The sequence below is a fragment of the Macrotis lagotis genome, chromosome 1, assembly GCF_037893015.1.
Source record: "Macrotis lagotis isolate mMagLag1 chromosome 1, bilby.v1.9.chrom.fasta, whole genome shotgun sequence".
Lineage (NCBI taxonomy): Eukaryota > Metazoa > Chordata > Mammalia > Peramelemorphia > Peramelidae > Macrotis > Macrotis lagotis.
In genome coordinates this window covers 584974460-584994661 of record NC_133658.1, presented here as the reverse complement: position 1 = coordinate 584994661, position 20202 = coordinate 584974460, and the positions used below count along the sequence as shown (strand labels likewise).

The 20202-nt window shown below is 37.9% G+C and overlaps 1 protein-coding gene across 1 annotated transcript in view; it reads left to right on the top strand.

Annotated features, from left to right (window-relative positions):
- Window positions 1–12348, top strand: part of KY (kyphoscoliosis peptidase) — a 94297-nt gene extending 81949 nt beyond the window's left edge. The window contains exon 11 of the mRNA XM_074214823.1: window positions 7458–12348. Coding sequence (XP_074070924.1) covers window positions 7458–8350 — 893 coding nt within the window. The 3' untranslated portion in view covers window positions 8351–12348. The remainder of the gene's footprint in view (window positions 1–7457) is intronic.
- Window positions 12349–20202: the final 7854 nt, after the last annotated feature.

The following is a 20202-nucleotide window of genomic DNA, read 5'->3' as shown; positions in this document are numbered from 1 at the left end:
TTCTCTTCCTCCCAATACTTTCCTTTATCACCCATTGACTCCATCTTTTTTCTATATTATACCATTATATTCATCTCTTTCCTGTGGCTTGTCTGTGTATGCTCCTTCTAACTGCTCTTATGAATAAGTTCATATGAGTTATTAATATCTTCTTCAACATCATCAAGTTCCTCATAGTTAATCCTTCTCATCCAACCTCGCTATGGTTCACCAGAGTCCTGTACTAGGAGATCAAACTTTCTGTTCAGCTCTGGTTGTTTCGACAGGAAAGTTTGAAAGTCCCCTGTTTCATTGAAAGTCCATCTTTTCCCCTGAAAGAGGGTGCTCATTTTTGCTAGGTAGTTGATTCTTAGTTGTAAACCAAGATCTTTTGCCTTCTAGAATAGAATATCATGTTCCAATCCCTACAAGCCCTTTAATGTAGATGCTACCAGATCCTATGTAATCCTGACATGGAGCCTCAGTAGTTGAATTGCTTGTTTCTGCAGCTTTTAGTATTTTCTCTTTGACTTGGAAGTTTTGGAGTTTGGGTATAATATTCCTGGAAGTTTTTTTTCTTTTGGGATCTCTTTCAGGAGGTGACTGATGAATTCCTTCTATTTCTATTTTGCCCTCTGCTTCTAGGATCTCAGGGCCATTTTGCTGTATTGTTTATTGAAAAATGAAGTCTAGGCTCTTTTCTTGGTAATGACTTTCAGGTAGCCCAATAATTTTTCAATTATCTCTTCTGGATCTGTTTTCAAGGTCAGTAGTTTTTCCAATGCAATATTTCACATTTTCTTCTATTTTTTGGTACAGTTTTATTTCTTCCTGAGTTCTTGTAAAGTCATCAGCTTCCTTTAGTTCCATTCTGCATTTGAAGGAGTTATTTTCTTTAGAGAACTTTTTTATCTCTTTTTCCAGCTGGTCAATTCTGCTTTTTAAGGCATTCTCCTCATTTGCCTTTTGTGTTGCTTTTTCCATTTGGCCTAAACTGATTTTTAACATTATTTTCTTCAATTTTTTTGTATTTCTTTCACCAAGCTGCTAACTTGGTTTTCATGATTTTTCTGCATCTCTCTCATTTCTCTTGCCAATTTTTCCTCCACCTCCCTTAATTGCTTTTCAAAGACTTTTTTGAGCTCATCAATAACCTGAGCCCATTTTCTATTTCTCTTGGAGGTTTTGGATACAGAAGCTTTGATTTTTTTTTTCATCATCTGAGTATGTATTTTGGTACTCTGTGGGACCAAAGTAATTTTCTGTGGCCTGATTGTTTGCACATTTCCTCAGCCCATGGCTGATTTATCATACTTCCAAGGCTTTGGGACAACCCACAGGGATCTTAATTCCTCCAAGGTCTTATGAGAGACTCTCTTGTCTGTGTTCAGGCCTTCCCCTCTGCCCTGGAGCTGTGAGGAGGGTCTCAGCTCAGCCATGGTGATTGGGAGCCCAAACTGCAACCTGGATCTGAGTGTAGGCAAACAGCTGAGTCCTGCCCCCATCTGTGGATTGAGAGCTCTGGACTTAACTGGGTGGCTCTGCCGACTTCCACTGCAGGTTCTTACCTCAGGGCTGCTCTGAGGCTAGAGCTCTGCTCTGCTCTCACTCCAGTGTGGCAGAGCTCTCTCACTACTCCTACTGGCTGTTCCCGGAGATTAAGCCACCCTGTGTACCATGGACCCAGGTGCCAGCCCAGCTGTGCTGTGCTGTAACTGTGCTGTGGCTTTTTCCAACCCCTGGTCCCAGTGGAATAGACCTGTCCTGGAGATCTTCTAAGTTGTCTTGGACTGGGAAATTGTATCACTCAGTCTTTCTGTGGGTTCTGCTCCTCTAAATTTTGGTTAGGGTCATAATTTGATGACATTCAGAGTTTTGTGGGGAATGAGTTTCTGTGAATTCCTGCCTTCAACACTGCCATCTTAGCTCTTCCCCTAAAGATGGAAAATAGAGAGATAATTAGAGATATAGAGAGTGAGAGAAATAAAGGGAAGACTAAGGGGTGGTAAAAAGGTAGAAAGGAATAGAGAGACAGAGGGAGCCAAAGACTGGCTAGAAGGTGGATGGTGGAAGAGGAGGACTATTCATTAAATACTGTCCTGTTCATCAAACTGCACACCCTGCAGTTCTTATAAGCTGTGGGCTTCCAAGTCATGATTGCCCTTTGGGATGTTTATTAGTTGATTAACCACCGCTCATAATTCTTCCATCCAAAAAGTTAAGTGCCAGAATCCCCACTCAGACACCTATTTTCACTCTTGTTTCTACACTATTGTTTCTACAGAAAATACTTACTATGTGCAAGATACACTAAGAATAATTCTGTTTTTCCTTTTCTTAGCTCTCCCCCAAAAGACATGATCTCAGGTTTGTTGTTATTATTGTTTTCCCTTCCATGACTTATATTTCTGTAATTTCATTCCTTAAGTAGAATCATAGAATATTCTCACATCAGAAAGACTTGTGATATTATCTGCCCCACTCTCTTCATTTTACTCATTTTAAAATGAAATAAAGTAGCTGGTCCAACTTCACACAGGGAGATCCTGGCAAAGCTGGAAATAGAGTCCTGGTCTTCCTGGCACAGGTGTCTCTGGGAATGAGATCCATGAGTCCTAATTCCTAGGTCATAGGCTGCCTGTTCAACCATCTGTTTCCCAGGAGGTGGCAATGAATGTATCTAAGATTTGGGTTACTAAGCTTATAAAATTTCCCTCAGATCTCCTCTGGAGGTGATAGTGAGCCACTTGAGTTTATTGAATAGGAGATGATGTTATCAGACCTCCCCTTTAGAATGATTAAGTAAATAGGTTAGTAATGGATATATTAGAATGAGGAGAAACTTAAGGCAGGCAGACCAACCAGCAGGCTTTTGTAATATTCCAAAAGTCAGGTGAGGAGGATCTGCTTCAAAGGACTTGCTGTTTCAGAAAGAGAAGAGAATATATATTAGAGATGTTACTAAGGTAAAATCAGTAGGTCTGAGTAACTGATTGAATATGGGGGGACTCCTCTAGGGAGAGAGACAGTAAGAAATAGAGGGTGACACCTAAGTTGTAAGTCTGGGTGATTGGGAGGATGGAGGTGCCCTCCATAGTAATAAGGAAGCTGGGGACATGGAGGGCTTGGTGGGGAGAGAAGATAATGAACTGAATTTTTTAGATACCAAGTTTGAGATTTCTAGTAGGCAAAGATTAGAAGAAAGATTGGAACTAGATAAATAGATCTCCAAATCATCAGCTTATAGGTGATAATTAAACCACCAAGTTACATAATTTGGAAAAAAAGAGATGAGGACCTAGAACAGAATCCTGGGAGACAACTACAGTTATTAGGTATGACCTCAATGAATATCCAGCAAAGGAAACTACAAAGTGGTTGAACAAGGAGGATCACCAGAATATAGTTGTGTCGCTGAGGTCTAGAGAGAAGTAACAAGAAGATGGCAATTGACAGTGACAAAGAGAGGAATCAAGAAAAAAGACAACTGAGAAAATCCTGTTAGTTTGGTAACACTGGCTACTTCTGTTGAAGAAGTTAGAAGACAGACTAAGTTAAGTGAGTAAAAGGAAATGAAGTACAGTATAAATATCCTTCCAGTATCTATATCGGAAGGTGTGTAGCCACAAAAGATGATGTTGGCTAGCAAGAATAGATGGATCAGGGGATGGTCTTTTGAAGATGGAGATGTGTTTATAGGCAGTAAAGAAGCAACCAGTAGACCAAGAAAGACAGAATATAAGTCAGAGAGTGGGGATAATAGAAGGGGTAACCTGCTGGAGAAAATGGAGCGGAATAGAATTATATGAGTAGGTGATATTTGTTGGGGCCCTTTTTTCTTGTGAGATGGGATGAAGAAAAAGATAGTGACAGAAGTTATCTGGGTGATGAGTAAGGAAGGAAGAATAGGGAGCTCTCAGAAACTGCCTTCAATTGTTTTTTTCAGTAAAATGAGGCAAAGTTCTCAGCTGAGAGGACTGGTGGACTAGGAGCACTGGGAGGTCTGAAAAAAGGTGAAATTATATGGAATAGTCACTGTGATAGGTAAAATAATGAGTCAATCAGAAAAATATAAAAAAAGATTTCCTTGCTGCAGTGAGGACCCAGTCACAATTATGTTACATAAATATATAGTGGATCCAGTCAGCATGGTTTTATGATTTTTCTCCATCTCTGTTCAACAGCACATGAATAGGAATGAAGGCAGTAGATGGTCAAGTAATCCAAGCCTGAGCCTTGCCAGAGCAATAAAATACAAATATAGGACTGAGTTCTTGCTCTCAGGCAGATTATAATTTAATAACTTTTGTGTATTATAGTCAAATTAATCACACTGATAGTAAATACCATCATAGTTAAGGCATAAGAATTATAACTGTGAGTGAGAGAAGTCAGAGAAGGATTCATGTAAGAAATGGGACTTCAGAAAATCTTTGAAAGGAGGGTCTGAATAGAGAAAATGAGTGGGTCAAGACATTCCAGGAAGGGGGAAATAAATAAACAAAGCAAATATGTGTGATAAATATAGTTGGAGGAATGAGTTTGGGTAAGTAGGTACTAAGAATTCCAGCTTTAAATGGTAGGTTAGGATAACTCCAGAGGACTCGTGATGAAGTATATGCCTTCCCAATAGAGAGTTGATGAACTTGAGGTTCATAATTAGTCATAAATTTTTTTGATTTGATGTGTAGATTTATCTTTATAGATTGTGCTTATTTGTTTCAAGAATTATTACAAAGGGTTGGGGGGATTTGGGACGGGAGTTAAGAGTGGAGCTAATGATAGGTTATTAAAAGAGAAAGAAGAAAAGGAAGAGGTTCAATAAAGTATTTTTAAATACACAAAAGACACCTAGAAGAAATTCAGAAGGAAATTACAGACAAGCAAGATAGCTTTGAAAATGACCTATTGAGTTTTTTTTATATTCGTTTTTTAAAAAGCAAGCTATATGTAACAGAGTTTACAATTTTCACACATAAAAAAGTATATTAGAGTCAGATTTTGGCAGATAATTGTCCTATGTGACTGTATAGAGAGTCCCTGAATGTTTCATGGAGGTGAAGTTTTTAATAAGATGCTTTTTAACTATAGTATGAAGAATGAGTAGGAGAGATTAGGAGGAGGGAAACTAGTTAGCAGGCCAGTCCTGCTTTAGAGTGATAGTGATGAGGAAAAAATAAAACTGGACAGAAGAGACATCAAGCTGGAATAACTGCTAACACTGGCAATTGAATGGATATAGTGGGAAAGGGTGGATGTCAAAGTTGCCTTTGATGTTTGGTTGTCCAACATGCTAACTTTGAAACAATAATCCAAGTGGAAGTACCTAGCAGGAAACTGGAGACATGGAAACAAAACTCAAAGCTTGGCCAGAATTTAAATGTCATCAGAATGTTGGTATTTAAAGCAATAAAAATGAATAAGATCTCCAAGGAAGAATGCAGAAAGAGAAAGGCTAGAGACTGAATTTTAGAGAATGCCCACAATTGCAAGTGGGAAGGAAAGCAAAAAAGTCTAGTCCTAGAAGTAGAATCTCAACCAAGACATTGCAATGTGGCAGAAGCCAAGAGAGAAGAAATACTCAAGGAGGGAGGGTCAGAGGCTGCAGTGAAATTAAGGAACATGGGATCTGAAAAAAAGGTACCTGAATATAATGATTAAAAGTTGACCTTTGAATGACCAACTTCAATCAAAAATTGGAGGCAAAATCTGTATTACAAGATATCAGTGAATGCTATAGATTTTGATCATTTATTTGAAAAGTTAGAGAGTAAAAGAAATAGAGAAATAGAACAAGTTCATATGGAACCAATAACTGGGATCCAAGGAGATTGTTGGATTTGGATTCTGTGCATGTTTTAAATTGAGGGACTCTGTGCACATTTAAAAAGGGAAAAAAAGAAAGAGACAGAAAAGATATGTTTCCTATAATAATATTTTCCATTTTGGTCCTTTCCCTGGAGTTTGTTTTTTCTGAAATTACAGAGAAAGTCAGAATCAAAATCAAAGGACCTTTATGGTCTCTTCCAATTCTTAATATTCTATGACTCACCTCCCTCTCAGATTTAAGACCTATTGACAAAAAGAAAGGGAATGTGGGATTCTTGAAAGGGGGTATGAAACTGCCTTCTTATACTTTAAATACATCAGTAAATGGGGTTAATAAGGTTGAGTCAAATTCAACAAAAATGGTAAGTTTATGTAAAAGATAAAGACACAATGCAATACTGAGGAGAGTTTACCCAAATGTGTCAGCATAGTGTAGGTAAGAGGAATGGATGAAAGTTTGAGGATCTGAGAGCAAGTCTCTCATCTGATACTTATACTGACCTTGGACCACTAAAGCTCCTTCTGCTCTATATCGACAATCCTTATTTCAAAATTTACAAACCACTGAAAGCAAGTTCTCAATTTATCTATTCTTGTCAAGGAAGATAGGGAAAACTGGATACATGAAATTTCTCTCTCAGTTTTGCCACTAGTTTCAACCTCCTCTTCTATTAAGGCTTTGAAAAGAACTAAAATATACTGGTTTGAAATTTTCCTGTTTTCTAGGGAAATTAACACAAAAAGAGAGAAAGAAACAAAAAAGCCCAAATAAAACATGTACTAATGACAAAATAAGAACATAGGCTTTAGATCTAGAAAGGACAGAAGAAATAATTTAGCCCATCCTCCATGGTTTACAATTGAGAAAACTGAGGTCAGAGAAATACAGTGATTTATCCAAGCTCTCTCAAGTAGGTTGTTTAAAAAAAAAACTGGGATTTTTTCATCTAGCTTTTCTGACTTTAAAATCAATTACCTTTTCCCTATACTGTCCTGGACAGTACAGTGTTACTGGAACCAGACTGCAAGTGTCTAAGACAAAGGTTCTCTACCTTTTTTGTATGTTGTGGACCTCTGTAGAAGCCTAGTAAAGCCTATGGAGTCCTCAGAATAACGAGCTTTTTTTCATCATAACTGAAAGAAATGTAAATTTAGTTAGAAACAAGTGAAAGGGAAGATTTGTTTTCTATACAAGTTCATAGACACTCTAAAATCCATCTGGAGAGTCCTTTTGGTGTCCATGGATCTCAAATTAAGAAATCCTGCTCAAAGTAACAGAAAAGTGATTGACCAGGATAATGAATGAAATCTTCCAGCACAAAATTTGAACTTCAAAGGAACTTAATAAATAGATATTAAAGGAAGATATGAATGATCTGTCATGTATGGCAGAAGTTCATCTTCACATATAAATCCCTTCTTATTTTCTAGATCAATCTAGAGCAGCATTTTGTATACAATCAATTCAATTTGACAAGCATTTATTTCTGAAGTGACTACTGTGTGGTAGGTACTGAGCCAGATGCTGTTGTTTATATACATATATATATATACATAAATTTGCAGCCCTTCAGATGCCTATGTTCTATGTTCTATTGGGGGAGGTAAAGACAACATCTAACAAGGTTTTTGACTTTCTTTCCTTACAGTAAATGGAAAAGCCACCATTTCCATTGAGAGCTGTTCTCCAACACTCTTCATGTTCATGCTCAACGGAAAACAAGAAAATGGCATAATGACTTTCAAGAAGAATGGGATGAATCTGGAGGTATACCCCCAGACCACTGGCACACACAAGTTACAGATCTTTGCTAAAGGCACCTCAGACCTCTATAGTTCTGTGCTGGAATATACCCTAGAATGCAACTCAGTGGATAGGAGCATCCAGCTTCCTTCTGAACTCCACCAACCTGTGGGCCCCAGCTGGTTCTCAGAGCAGGCAGGCATCCTGAAACCTTCACATCTTGATCCCATCATCCACACCAAAGATGGGCGCTGCTCCATTAGCTTCGGAGTGGAAGAGGACATCAGTGTCTTAGCCTCATTACATGGAGATGAGAAAATAACCGAGGAGACACAGCGACGTTACATCTTCCAACTTCATGGGGAAAAGAGAACAGAGTTGAAAGTCCAACTACCCTATGCAGGGAAGTTTGCCTTGAAAATCTTTGCCAAGAAGAGGTTGGATCCAGGCAACTATGTCTTCATCTTCAATTACCTCCTCTGTTGCTCTAACACTAAGGTGAAATGGCCTGTGTTCCCAGAGAGTTTTGGCAACTGGAGACAGGACAATGAGCTGCTAGAGCCTCTGTCTGGGGTGCTGCCAGCCAACCGGAATATCCCATTTAAACTGAAGCTCCATGGGGTAGCAGAAGTATTAGTGAAAGGGCAGGACACATGGCCTCTAACGCTGAGCCAAGATGGATACTGGGAAGGTACCTGTAACACTGCTGGCTGTCGAGAGGTTTATGTCATGGTCTTGGAGAATGCCAACCACAACTTCTACTCCTATATCCTGAAATACAAAGTGATGGCCCAATGACAATCCTTAACCTCTCTCTACTCCATCCTTCTGGATGGACATTTATTTTTCCAGCTCAGCAAAAGTTAGAATAGTAGACTGATAAGGTGGGAGGGAGAGAGAGAGAGAGAGAGAGAGAGAGAGAGAGAGAGAGAGAGAGAATCATCTAGGAAATAGAAAGGACCTGTAAAGCTAGTTGCTAATTCTTGTTCTGCCTCCTACTAACTCATTGAATGATGTTCTTGAAATCACTTTTATACCTAGTAATTCAGTTTTCCTTTTTGCAGAAGGGATAATGATACTTATACCCTATTCACTTTGCAATGAAGTTGTGAGAATAAAATGATAGATGTGAAGGCACTTTAGAAAAAAAGGTACTATATCCATCCAAGGTTTTGTGATCATAGTAGAACCCTATTATAATGTTGTTTTAGGGCAACAAGGATACTGACCATGTTATAGGGTTTCCTCATTGTAAAGAATTGTCCTCAATGATCACAGAAGATAAATTAAATCTATTCAATACTAAAGGACAAAATTGTATAGTATTTAGTGTAGAGAATATCTGGACCCACTGAAAAGACACACACACCCACACACACACACACACACACACACACACACACACACACACACGCACCTCCCAAGTCCATCAGGAAAAGAGATAGTATCTAGAGTTTTCAGACAGTGGCCCTTTGGCCCCATTTCCTCTCCCTTCTGTCTCCCTTTGCTGGTAGTCAGATAAAACTCATAAAGAGTAAGAAAACCCACACGAGAATCCATCAGCATCATGACCTTCTTAGGTTCCCACAGAGCCAGAAAACATAATCCCTGCCCTCTCTGACCTTGGATTCTATCTAATGCATTAAAAATGATAACCTGAGAGGTGAGCTGAGAGAAACTGGAATAGAGAGACTTTGTCAGAGTATACAGGGGAGTTAAAAACTTCTTCCATAATCCAACCCTCATTTTAAAGAGTCCTAGAAATTAATTACACATACATACATACACACACACACACACACACACACATACACACACACATACACAACCATTCTTTACAGTAAAATTGCAAGTATAATCAACTCAATACAGCTATCCCCAAGACTTATATATCTCCTCCTTTCTACCTTTATTTCATTGCACAAAAACCTCAGAATGTGATGAATAGAACTCAATGATTTATTGGGTGTCTTCCGTATGCCAAACACTGTGGCATTTATTGTTTATTGTGTACCAGACTAGAAAAGTGGTGCTAGGATGAGATAGTCCCTGTCCTCAAAGAGCTTACATTCTCCTAGAAGAAAGCAGGTAAAACTAAAACCAGTCTTTTGTTTCTTTTTTACGTATCTAATTAAAGGTTTGAAGGAAGGGAAGGCAGAGATTACAGGTAATCTGAGCTTGATCTTAAAAGTGAGACTTGACTTGGGGAGTGAGGCTAGATTTCAGTTTTTAAAATTCCCCCTCCCCCCACTAGCATATCCCTTCATTAGATGTTTATTTTGGAAACAGACTGATCTGCCAAACTTTCTTTGCCTACCCTGTCAGTCCAGAGGGATGGGGAACTTCATTATCTTTACATCTCACCTAAAAAACTACCAATTAAGATAAATGATCAAGAAATCTTTGTGCTTATTTATTACTCTTTAAAAAGGAAGTCCCCTCTTTATTTCCAGCTTTTCATGAATGAATTTTTAAACCAAAAAACAAATTACCATTAACATATGCTTTCATCTGAGAGGAAAACCTCATCTTCTCTCTTCTCCCTCTTCCCCTTCCCCCTCCCCCCAGAACTGTTCACTCTTTATTTGAGATTAGACCTAGGAAAAGAACCTAGGAAAAGAAATTAGAGACCTAGCCTTGTATCTCCTCCTACCCCCTCCCCTAGCCAGCTGTCCAGTGAAGGGTATGCAGCCCCTCCCAAAGGACTCACTATCTCCATGGCAACAGAGAAAAGGCTGAATCCATAGCTGGACAAGGAGGGAGCTGAAGTTAAAGGAAAGCCACCCAATCTACTTCTCTAGGGAGGGTACTTCTTCCCTGAAAGGCTGAAGATGCCAGAAAGGGAAGATCTACTTTGTCCACTCTGACCTCAGAGAAAGACCCTATTTTTTAGCTTGTATTCCAATTCATCCAGGAGCTGCTTCTCTGGCCAAGAATTAAACACATAATCTTAGAATTATTTCTTCTGTCTCAGTATCCATTTCTTGTTACCCAGCACTGCATAGTCCATTCAGAACAATTCTGATGAAGGAGCTGGTTTGGGTCCCTTGGACCCCCACTGACTTACCCACAGACACCATACCCTGAACTGCCTAACTCATAGGATGGTTAAGAGCTGACCACAGAGCAGGAAAAAACACACCTTCTCAAACTCCCACAAGACACACCGATCTAGCTCATTTACAGTCACATCTTCAGCAGAGCCCTGAGAATTTAGTTCTACATTCAACAAAGCAACAGTGATGTCTACTGATTAGAACATGAGCAGCTGTGGAAAGAATTTTGGTTCTCCAACCCTAACTAATCCCCATTTTTGAGTCAGCCCTCATACACAAACATGCACACAAACATATTCATACTTATTTAACATTTTCCCCCTCCAAATTGCCATACCACATTCACAATCCCTTCTGTTCCCCCTCTCTGCTTCTCATCCCACACAGCCGTGGCGATGGCAAAGAGGGGAGAGTTTCCCATGAGGGCAGAGACAGGGCTTGCAAATGGTACTCCACCAAACAATTTTGCATGGGGCTAAGAATCCATCAATGAGACATCTGCCTCTGCCTGTGAGGGTCTCAGAGGCTGCTAACAAACGGAACCCTTGAGAAGCACTAAGATTCCAGGAGAGATGTGCTTTTCTGCAGCCTTTGGTTATATTTTAAAAAAGACAACTCCTCTCCTGAGGCAAATTTCACTTACACCACCACTCAACAGAAAATGGCATTTATAGATCATTACCATAGCCTTTTCTTGCATGTTTGCTTGTGTAGAGTGGAAAAAAAGAGCTTTATATACCATCAAAAGAGTAAGAAAATTCAACTTTGTGAATTTTGTCACTAAATGAATAGCTAGACCAGAAAGACACTGCAAAATATAGGACCCTGAGTAGCTGAAAGCTACCTGAAAGGAGGGGGGAAATTAGCATTCTGTAGAGTGCAGAGGACCAAAATATGTAGAACATGGGTATCTGTCCTGATAATAGCAAGGATGGGAGTCCTGCTTTTGTCAGCCAAATGATTCTGCCAGTCTCACAGCCCTTTCCTCTGGCTGCCCCCCAAAGTCATTCAACCAGGTGCCCCCTTTGTCAAGACAGCTTTGGGCCTTGTCAGAAAAATCCTCTCTCTCTCTCTCTCTCTCTCTCTCTCTCTCTCTCTCTCTGAAACAAAAATACATGAACTGAAATCAGATGAAATTGTAAATGCATGTTGCTCTTGGTAAGAATGCAGGATTGGATTTTTGAAGTCTTTTATTCAAATCCCATTCTCTTTTTGTTCTTTTTTTGATGGGTTTCTGTTATGCAGTGGAATGGCGTGGTTGCCCTCTGGTGTCTGTGATTTGGTACTGCTCACTTGTCTTCCAACAACAAATAAGGATGAATTGTTGGAAAAAATTATCCAGATTTATATACAGATTTTTTTCAAAGTATTAGAGTTTTTATGTTAGGCTCCCCTTTGGGGTTTCTCATGGGCATACTGATTACTATGCTTTCAGCATTTGCTTATCTTTATGCTTTAAAACATCTCCAAGCAAGCCAGAGGCAGCAAGCATGGGCTGGGTGTCACTGGTAAGACATGGAATGTAATAGAGAATGAGGGTGCCTAGCATTAAAATCCTTTCTTGAAACAGAAATGCTTGATATATTGGCCCTGGCAGCATTTGTCTGACTTGCTGTGCCAATAAAGTTACTAAAATTGATCGAATTTCTTTTGTTCAAGTGGAAAAACTGGACAGAAAGCTAGCCTGCCCCAGTATGAAAGCTAAATGAGGCAGCTAGGTAAACAGTCTATATGCTGTGACGGGAGGGTGGGAACCAAGTGGGGATAGGGGGTGGAAGGGCTGGGGAGTAAAGGGGAGGGCATTGCCAGAGAAGCTTCTTTTTTACTTGTTTTAGGCTGGATTTTATTTGCAGTCTGTGATCACTGCAAGCAGTCCATGGGGCCATTTTGGGGGACCATGGACCCCTTTGTCATCTGATGGAAACTGTGAACCCTCTCTCAAAATCATGTTTCTAAATGCATAAAATAAAATACATAGGATTGCAAAGGAAATCAGTTTTACCAAAATACCATTATCCAAAAAAAATTGTTTTTTTAAAGTTAATGGATCCCAGGTGAAGAACCCCCTCCTTTAATGCCATCAGGAAAAAACATTCCTTAAAATTTCTTAAGTATATGAGGAAATGGTCACTAGTAGAATAAAGGATTTGGTGTTAGATGTAAGGAAATACAACCTATTAAAAAGCAAGGTGAAGGGTGCTAAGGAAAAAAATTTTGTATTTCCTTCTCTGGAAGATTTCATAGATTTTAGAAACAGTTCAAATGAATTAGGTCCTTCTGTTCCTTGAAAAGTAGTCCCACTGCAGTCAGAGGATTAACCCCATTTGCCATATATTGGTACTGGGAAAGCTTTCAAAACTGTTCTGCATCTATGTCCCACATCAGTATATCAGCGTACATTTGAATTCTATAATTTCTTTTCATTTTGTATGAGTAGTCGAAAATGTTAAAAATGTGATTACTTTTCATAATCCTTGTATTGAGCTGAATAGGCTGACGGCTGTTTGATCTGTGTGCTTTCCCACATTGTTGCTGGTGTTGTTTTTCAATAAAATTTATATTCATTTTTATCCAACAATGTAATTATCGATCCGTTCTTATCATTGCTCTCAAGGAAAAAAAAAAGTCAAAAACATTTCCATGTTTGAAAGGAGCTGGAGAAGAAAAATCAATAGCCTGACCATTTGAATGTGACGGTGTGATGCAAATGGGCTGTCTGAGAAAAGAGCTGTATCTTCTATTAAAGAAAACACAATTAGGTGAATTCAGTCTTCTTCTGTGACTCATCAGTCCTTTGAAGACAGATAAAGGCCGAGTTTCTTTCATTACATTTTGTTAAATCTGAAACTTTTAAAACTAAACTCTGCTTTCTTTTTCTTTCTTCCCTCCTTCTTTCCTTTTTAATCTGTTCAGAACTGGGATTTCATTAGTGTACAAAACTCTCTCCACTCATGCAAATTAGTAATTCATTTATAAATTATAATCATTTCTAAGATAAAGTGGCTTGCAGTACTGAGAGGTCAGGAACCTTAGTTGTCCAGGCTCACACAACCACTATATGTCAGAGATAGACTTGAACTCTAATCATCCTACTCCAAAGCCTGCCCTCTAGATCCTCTGCCATGCTGTCCTACCAGGAATATTTTTATTATACTGAAAGAAAATTAATTTGATTTATTCATCATAGTTTTTGTTGAGTCTTTTTTAAAGTGGAAGTGGCTTGATTATTTGTGTTTTAAACTTAACTAATGTATAAATATGGAAATTGGAGGTGGATTGGGGGGGTTGGGAAAGTGTTTATTACCTACAATGATTATTTTTAATTTGGACATTATAGGGATTATGGAAAAACAAACAGATTTTTAATCCCACTTCCAACACATACTGCTTATATGATCCTGAGCAAGTCTCTTAACTTTTCAATGTCTCAGGCAAAATAGTTGCCATTATACATTTGTTGCCACTCTCTCACTGGAGATACCCTATGCCAATCAAATCAAAGGTCTAAAGGAAAGGAAAAGAGGAAGGAAGGAAGGAAGGGAGGAGGGAGGGAGTGAGGAAGAAAGGAAGGAAAGAAAGAAGGAAGGGAGTGAGGAAAGAAAGTGGGAGGGAGTGAGGAAGAAAGGTAGTTGGAAGGAAGGAAGGAAAGAAACCTAGCTATTCTAAAGGAGCTTTTCTTTGCTCTTGAAGATGGTCTCTGGTCACTAACACGCATAGTGACTATGTGTAGGTAGTGTCTCTCCAGGCCTTTATTCCTTCATCTATAGGATGAAAAGATGATCTTTAAGATTCCTTTACAGCTTGGGACCCTCTTATTCCTTAATATCTATATGTTGGACAGAAGTTACATGACCCCTCATTGAAGATTATCAAATCCTATTATTAGAGTTGAAGTGTTTCTGTCACACAAGTTTCAGGGTACACACATAGGCTCATACAAAGATGAACACTACAAGTTTTTAAAATCAGAAACTAAGGTTCATGTAGAATTTCCAAAGTTAAAAATCCAAATTAAATTAGGAGGAACAATTATGACATAGAGACAAGGTAGCAAAAAACGTGGAAAAGAATACAATGAGCTTTCCCCCTTGCCCAGTCCCTCCCTAAAATTTCTTTTAAAAAAAGATCTTGGGGTAGCTAGGTGGTGCAGTGGATAGAGCACCGGCCCTGGAGTCAGGAGTACCTGAGTTCAAACCCAGCCTCAGTCACTTAATAATTACCTAGCTGTGTGGCCTTGGGAAAGCCACTAACCCCATTTGCCTTGCAAAAACCAAAAAGGAAAAAAAAAAAAGATCTTGAAAATGACCAGATACAATTCTGACCTGAAAATCCAAGGTAAAAAAACTATGATTGAAAATCATCTTCCAGTCAAGGTCTGCATTGGGAAATAGAGAGGTCTATATGCTTGGAGTCTGACCTATATCTTATGCAGAACATTCAAATACAGCAAGAAGCTACCCACAAATGCAAGTAGAATCTCTACCCAATAGAGGGGAGCTTAAATTTGAATAGGGTGCAGGAATAGCTGCCACCTGGTCATTCTGTTACTCTCTTTTTGGTGGTTATAAAATCAAGGTGGACTGAGGAGGGAACCTGTACCAAAGAGTGTCATTCTAAAGTGAAGAACCACTGTGGACCCTGGACAGTACCAAGCAAAGATCAAGTTCAAAAGCAAACAGGAATTGTGGCCCCTCCTGGGCCCTGGTTCTAACTTCCAGCTCAATCTGGAGCATGAAAATGAATAACCAGAACATTAATCCCAGACCAATGGGAAGTCTATAGCTCTATCACTGTGAACTAGCAGAGCTTTCTTTTTTTCCTATTATATATCATTTATTTTTTGTAATAGTATTTTATTTTTCCAATTTCAAGAAAAGACAATTTTCAACATTCATTTTTGTAAAATTTTGAGTTCCAAATTTTTCTCCCTCCTTCCCTTCTCCATCCCCTCCCCAAGACATCAAAGCAATCTGGTAACGGTTATACATGAACAATCATATTAAACATATATCCACATTAGTCATATTGTGAAAGAAGAAACAGGAAAAAAATGAAAAACCACAAGAAAGAAATAAAAAATTGAAAAAGTGATAATAAAACTGATCTGCATTCAGGTGCCATAGTTCTTTCTCTGGATGTGGTTGGCATTTTCCATCTTTCAGAATTGTTTTTGATCACTGAATGACTGAGAAGAGCTAAGTCCATCATAACTGATCATCACACAATGTTGCTGTTACTGTCTATGATGTTCTATGTCTGCTCACTTCACTCAGCATCAGTTTCTATGAACCTTTCCAGTTTTTTCCTGAAATCCAGCAACAGAACTTTCTAAATGGTAACTAGTGGCTGAGTGCAGCAGCAAAAGTTTACTAAAACTCTAAATAAAGCAAGTTCATAGTCTTATTGTTCAGACCCAGATCTAAGTCAGGAACTTGCAGAGCTAAGACTAAGAGGACAGTGACCAGAATTTTTCCTGAATCAGATTACTTTAGAGCAATGAAAGTAACCTAATGCAGATCCCTAGCCTGAGTTGTCCCTAAGATCCTGGAATAACACAACAGTCAATAATTTCAAGAAAACTGCAGCAGGACTAGCCCAGATATTCCCTCCAGAAAGACACAGAACTTTCCCCTAATATAAAGTCTGAAGTGAAGAAGTAGAGTGGAATATGAGCAAATAAACAAAAGAGAATACCACCATAAAAAGCCATTGTGGTGACAGAGAGATATTCAAGATGCAACCAAAATTAAAAGAATGACTTGGAGTGAAGTCTCAAAAAAAAAAAAAAAACACAGTTTGAGCATAAATTCAAATTAAATTCCTAGAATAGATACAGAAAGAATTGAGTAAAAAGTTTATTTAAAAATTTTATAAATGAAATTAGAGCTCTAGCGGAAAACAACTGAAAAGAAATGAGAGCTAGAGATTAAAGAAATGGAAAGGGAAATTGCACAAGAGATTGTCCAAGTACCCAACTCCCTGAAAAATAGAATGGACCAAATAGTAATAAATGATTCCTTTGGCAAAAGTAAATACTAGAGGGCAGCTGGGTGGTGCAGTGGAAAGACCACTGGCCCTGGAGTCAAGAAGACTTGAGTTCAAATCCAGTCTTAGATACTTAATAATTACTTAACTGTATGACCTTGGGCAAGTCATTTAACCCCATTGCCCTGCAAAAAAAAACCCCAAAAAATAGTAAATACTAAAATATCAAAGACTGAAAAAATGAAAGAAATCATAAAGTATCTCCTGGTAAAATCAACTGACCCAGAAAACAGATCAGAGAAAAATAAATTAAAAATAATCAAACTACTACCATGATAAATGAGTGGAATTCCAGGAGGCAAAGGATTTAGAATTACAAACAAGAAAAACCTACCCAGCAAAATTGAGAATAATCCTTTGGGAGGAGGAGTGGAAAGGAGGTGGGGGAATGGATATTTAAGAAAAACAGAGGACTTTCCAGTATTCCTAATAAAAAGACAAGAGCTAAATAGAAAAATTTGCCATTTAAACACACACTTCAAGAAAGGTATTAAAAAAAGCACAATGAGATTTGCTATGTTGTTAAAGTTTCAAGTCTCATGTGAATGAAAAACTGCTATTCAATTCTTTAAAAGTTGAGATAGCATTCCTATTAGAGAGCTTGGGCATCAGTACCCACTGGTGATTTCTTAAGAGGAGACAAGTTTTTTTCTCTTAGAGCACATGTCAACCACAACTACATCTTTTCCTCAAGGAACTCTCTTCACAAGGTTCAATGACCACCCATCACTACTCCCAACCCAGCCCTAAAGCAGCTCAGGTCCTTCAGCAATAATATTAGGATCAGGGGCAGCTAGGTGGTGAAGTGGATAGAGCATAGGCCCTAGAGTCAGGAGGGCCTCATTTCAAATTCAATCTTAGACACATAATAGTTTGCCTAGCTGTATGACCTTGGGCAAGTCACTTAACCCCACTGCCTTGCAAAATAATAATAATAATAATAATAAATATTAGGATAAAAAATTGTAAAGTCATAACAATCTACACTAGGCTACACTAACTACCTGACTGAGGCATGCCCCAGTGAAAATGAACACAAGGGATACTGAATCTAACTGCGAAGGCATAAAAAATACTACCTCCTCCTAAAGTCTCAATTCATTTTGTAGTGGTGAGTATCTAGCATTTGGAGTCAGAAGATTCATGATTGGTTCTGATATTACTACTTGTATGATCATTAATGAATAACTTTCACATGTTTGGGCCAAAATTTCCCCAGCTTTTAAAAATAATCACAACAATAATAACATAGCATGTTAGGTTCTGCAAAGTGATATACACACATATATATGTATGTATATGTGTACATATATATATTATCATAACAACAATGTAGGTAAATATTATCTCCATTTTATAAATCACTTAGAATAAGAATTAAATGATTTGGCAAGGGTCACAAGTATCAGAGGCAGGATTTGAATTCACATCTTCCTGATTCCAAGTCCACTGCTCTATGCACTGTGCCACCTAGCTGTCTAAAAAAGCAAGGGCTAGTAATAACTGCATTGCAGATCTCACAAGTGTCAGTATAAAGTTCTTAAATTCATGAACCATAAAGCACTCTATAAATGCCAGTTAGCTTTAGTGTACTTTCAATAACAATATTACTTATATAATGAATGATTAGCTTGGGAAAACATCACAGGAGAAAAATAAAAGAATATGAATTAATGAATGTTATTTTAAAAAAATATTTAAACATTTTTGTAAAATTTGTAAAATAAAAAGTAAAAAAATTACTGGACTACCTGAAAGCCATGACCAAAAAAAAGAGCCTAGACAGCATATTTCAAAAACATCTTAAAAGAAAGCCATTAGATCTAATAGAATCAGAAGAAAATGAAAATGAAAAAATCCTCTGGTTATCTCCTGAAAGAAATACTAAAATGAAAATTCCCAAAATCAATACAGTTGAAATCTACAGATTGTAGTCAAAGAAAAAATTTGCAAGCAATCAGAAAGAAAATGCAAAGGATTACAATCAGAATCATACATGATATAGCAGCCTTCACTCAAAAGGAGCTCAGAGCTTGGAATAAGAGATTTCTGAAGGTAAAAGATACAAGCTTATAGCCAAGAATAGTTGGCCCAGAAAAACTAAATAGAGAACTATGGTGGGGAGAGGGAAGAAATGGGTCTTTAATGACATAAAGGACTTCTAGGTAGGTATTCCTGATGTTGTACAAGCACTTTACAAATATTACCTCATTTGATCCTCACTTCTGTGAGAAAGGAGCTATTTAGATCTCCATTTTATAGATGAGGAAATCAAGTTAGGAGAGATGAAATAATTTATCCAGGGTCACAGGAAATATATGAGGCCATATTTGAGCTCATCTTCCTAATTCTAAGCTCAGCACACCATCCACTAGTTCACCTAACTGCCTCAACTTTGAAATACAAACAGAGGAATGAGAGAAACATAAAAAAAGGTTAACATATATGAACAAGCATAACGATAAAAAGGATGAAAACAAGGACAAACTGTTTGCAACTTATATAAGAAGATGATAATGTGTTCCCTCTGACTCCTATGAACATCATCTTCAGGGTCATAGAGATAATCTAATTTGAAGGCCTAAGAATGATTCTGTTATATCTAAAAGATCTTAAAAGAAAGATAGAAAAGGAGGGGAAGGAAAACATACTATAGAGGGAAGGAAGAAGAAGGTTAGGGGAAATTATCTCACATATCTCACATAAAATTATCTCAAAAGTCTAAGTAGAAAAATATACAAATAAGGCAAAATGGGAGGAGCAACTGACATTCAAACTTCACTTTCATTTGAATTTATCAAAGATAGAAAGAATACATACACACACACAGAGCTGGGTACAAAAAGAAGAAGGTCGATAATAGGGAGGATAGTTTAAGGGAGGTTTTAATCCTAAACAAAACAAATTCTAAGGATGGACAAAAATATAATTCTTTTTCTGATGGCAAAGAATAAGACATTGTGGGGGTAGTCATCAATTGGGAAATATCGGAACAAGTAGTGGTATATAAATGTGATAGAATACTACTGTACAATAAGAAATGATAAAGGGGATTATGTCTCAGAAAATTGGAAGCACTTATAAGAGCTGATGCAGAGTGAAATGAGCAGACCCTAGAGAACAATTTGTACAAAGACAACAATATTGTAAAGTCAAACAGCTTTGAAAGACTTAGGAACTCTGATCAATGGCCAATGTGGAAATTTGTTTTGCTTTACTATACTTTCGTTTAACATGGATCATCCTGACCCCCAATGTCTGAAGGTCATGTTTCATTTCACCACTCCCTTGGGAGTCTTCTGTATTCTTCTTTTTTGTTTTGTTTTGTTTTAGTTTGGTTTTTTGTAGTTTAGTGTATTTCATAGTTCTGATTTTTCTGTTGTCTAGCCAGAATTGTGGAAGAAAAAAGAAAATGAAATCTGAGAATTGTAGCAAGTAAGAACACAATGATTACATGATATAAGACCAGATGGAGTTTAGGGCTGTCCATTCCAGCACCAGGGGAATGGTTGGTGGTTAAGATAAAAAAAAAAAAAAACAAAGAAAAAC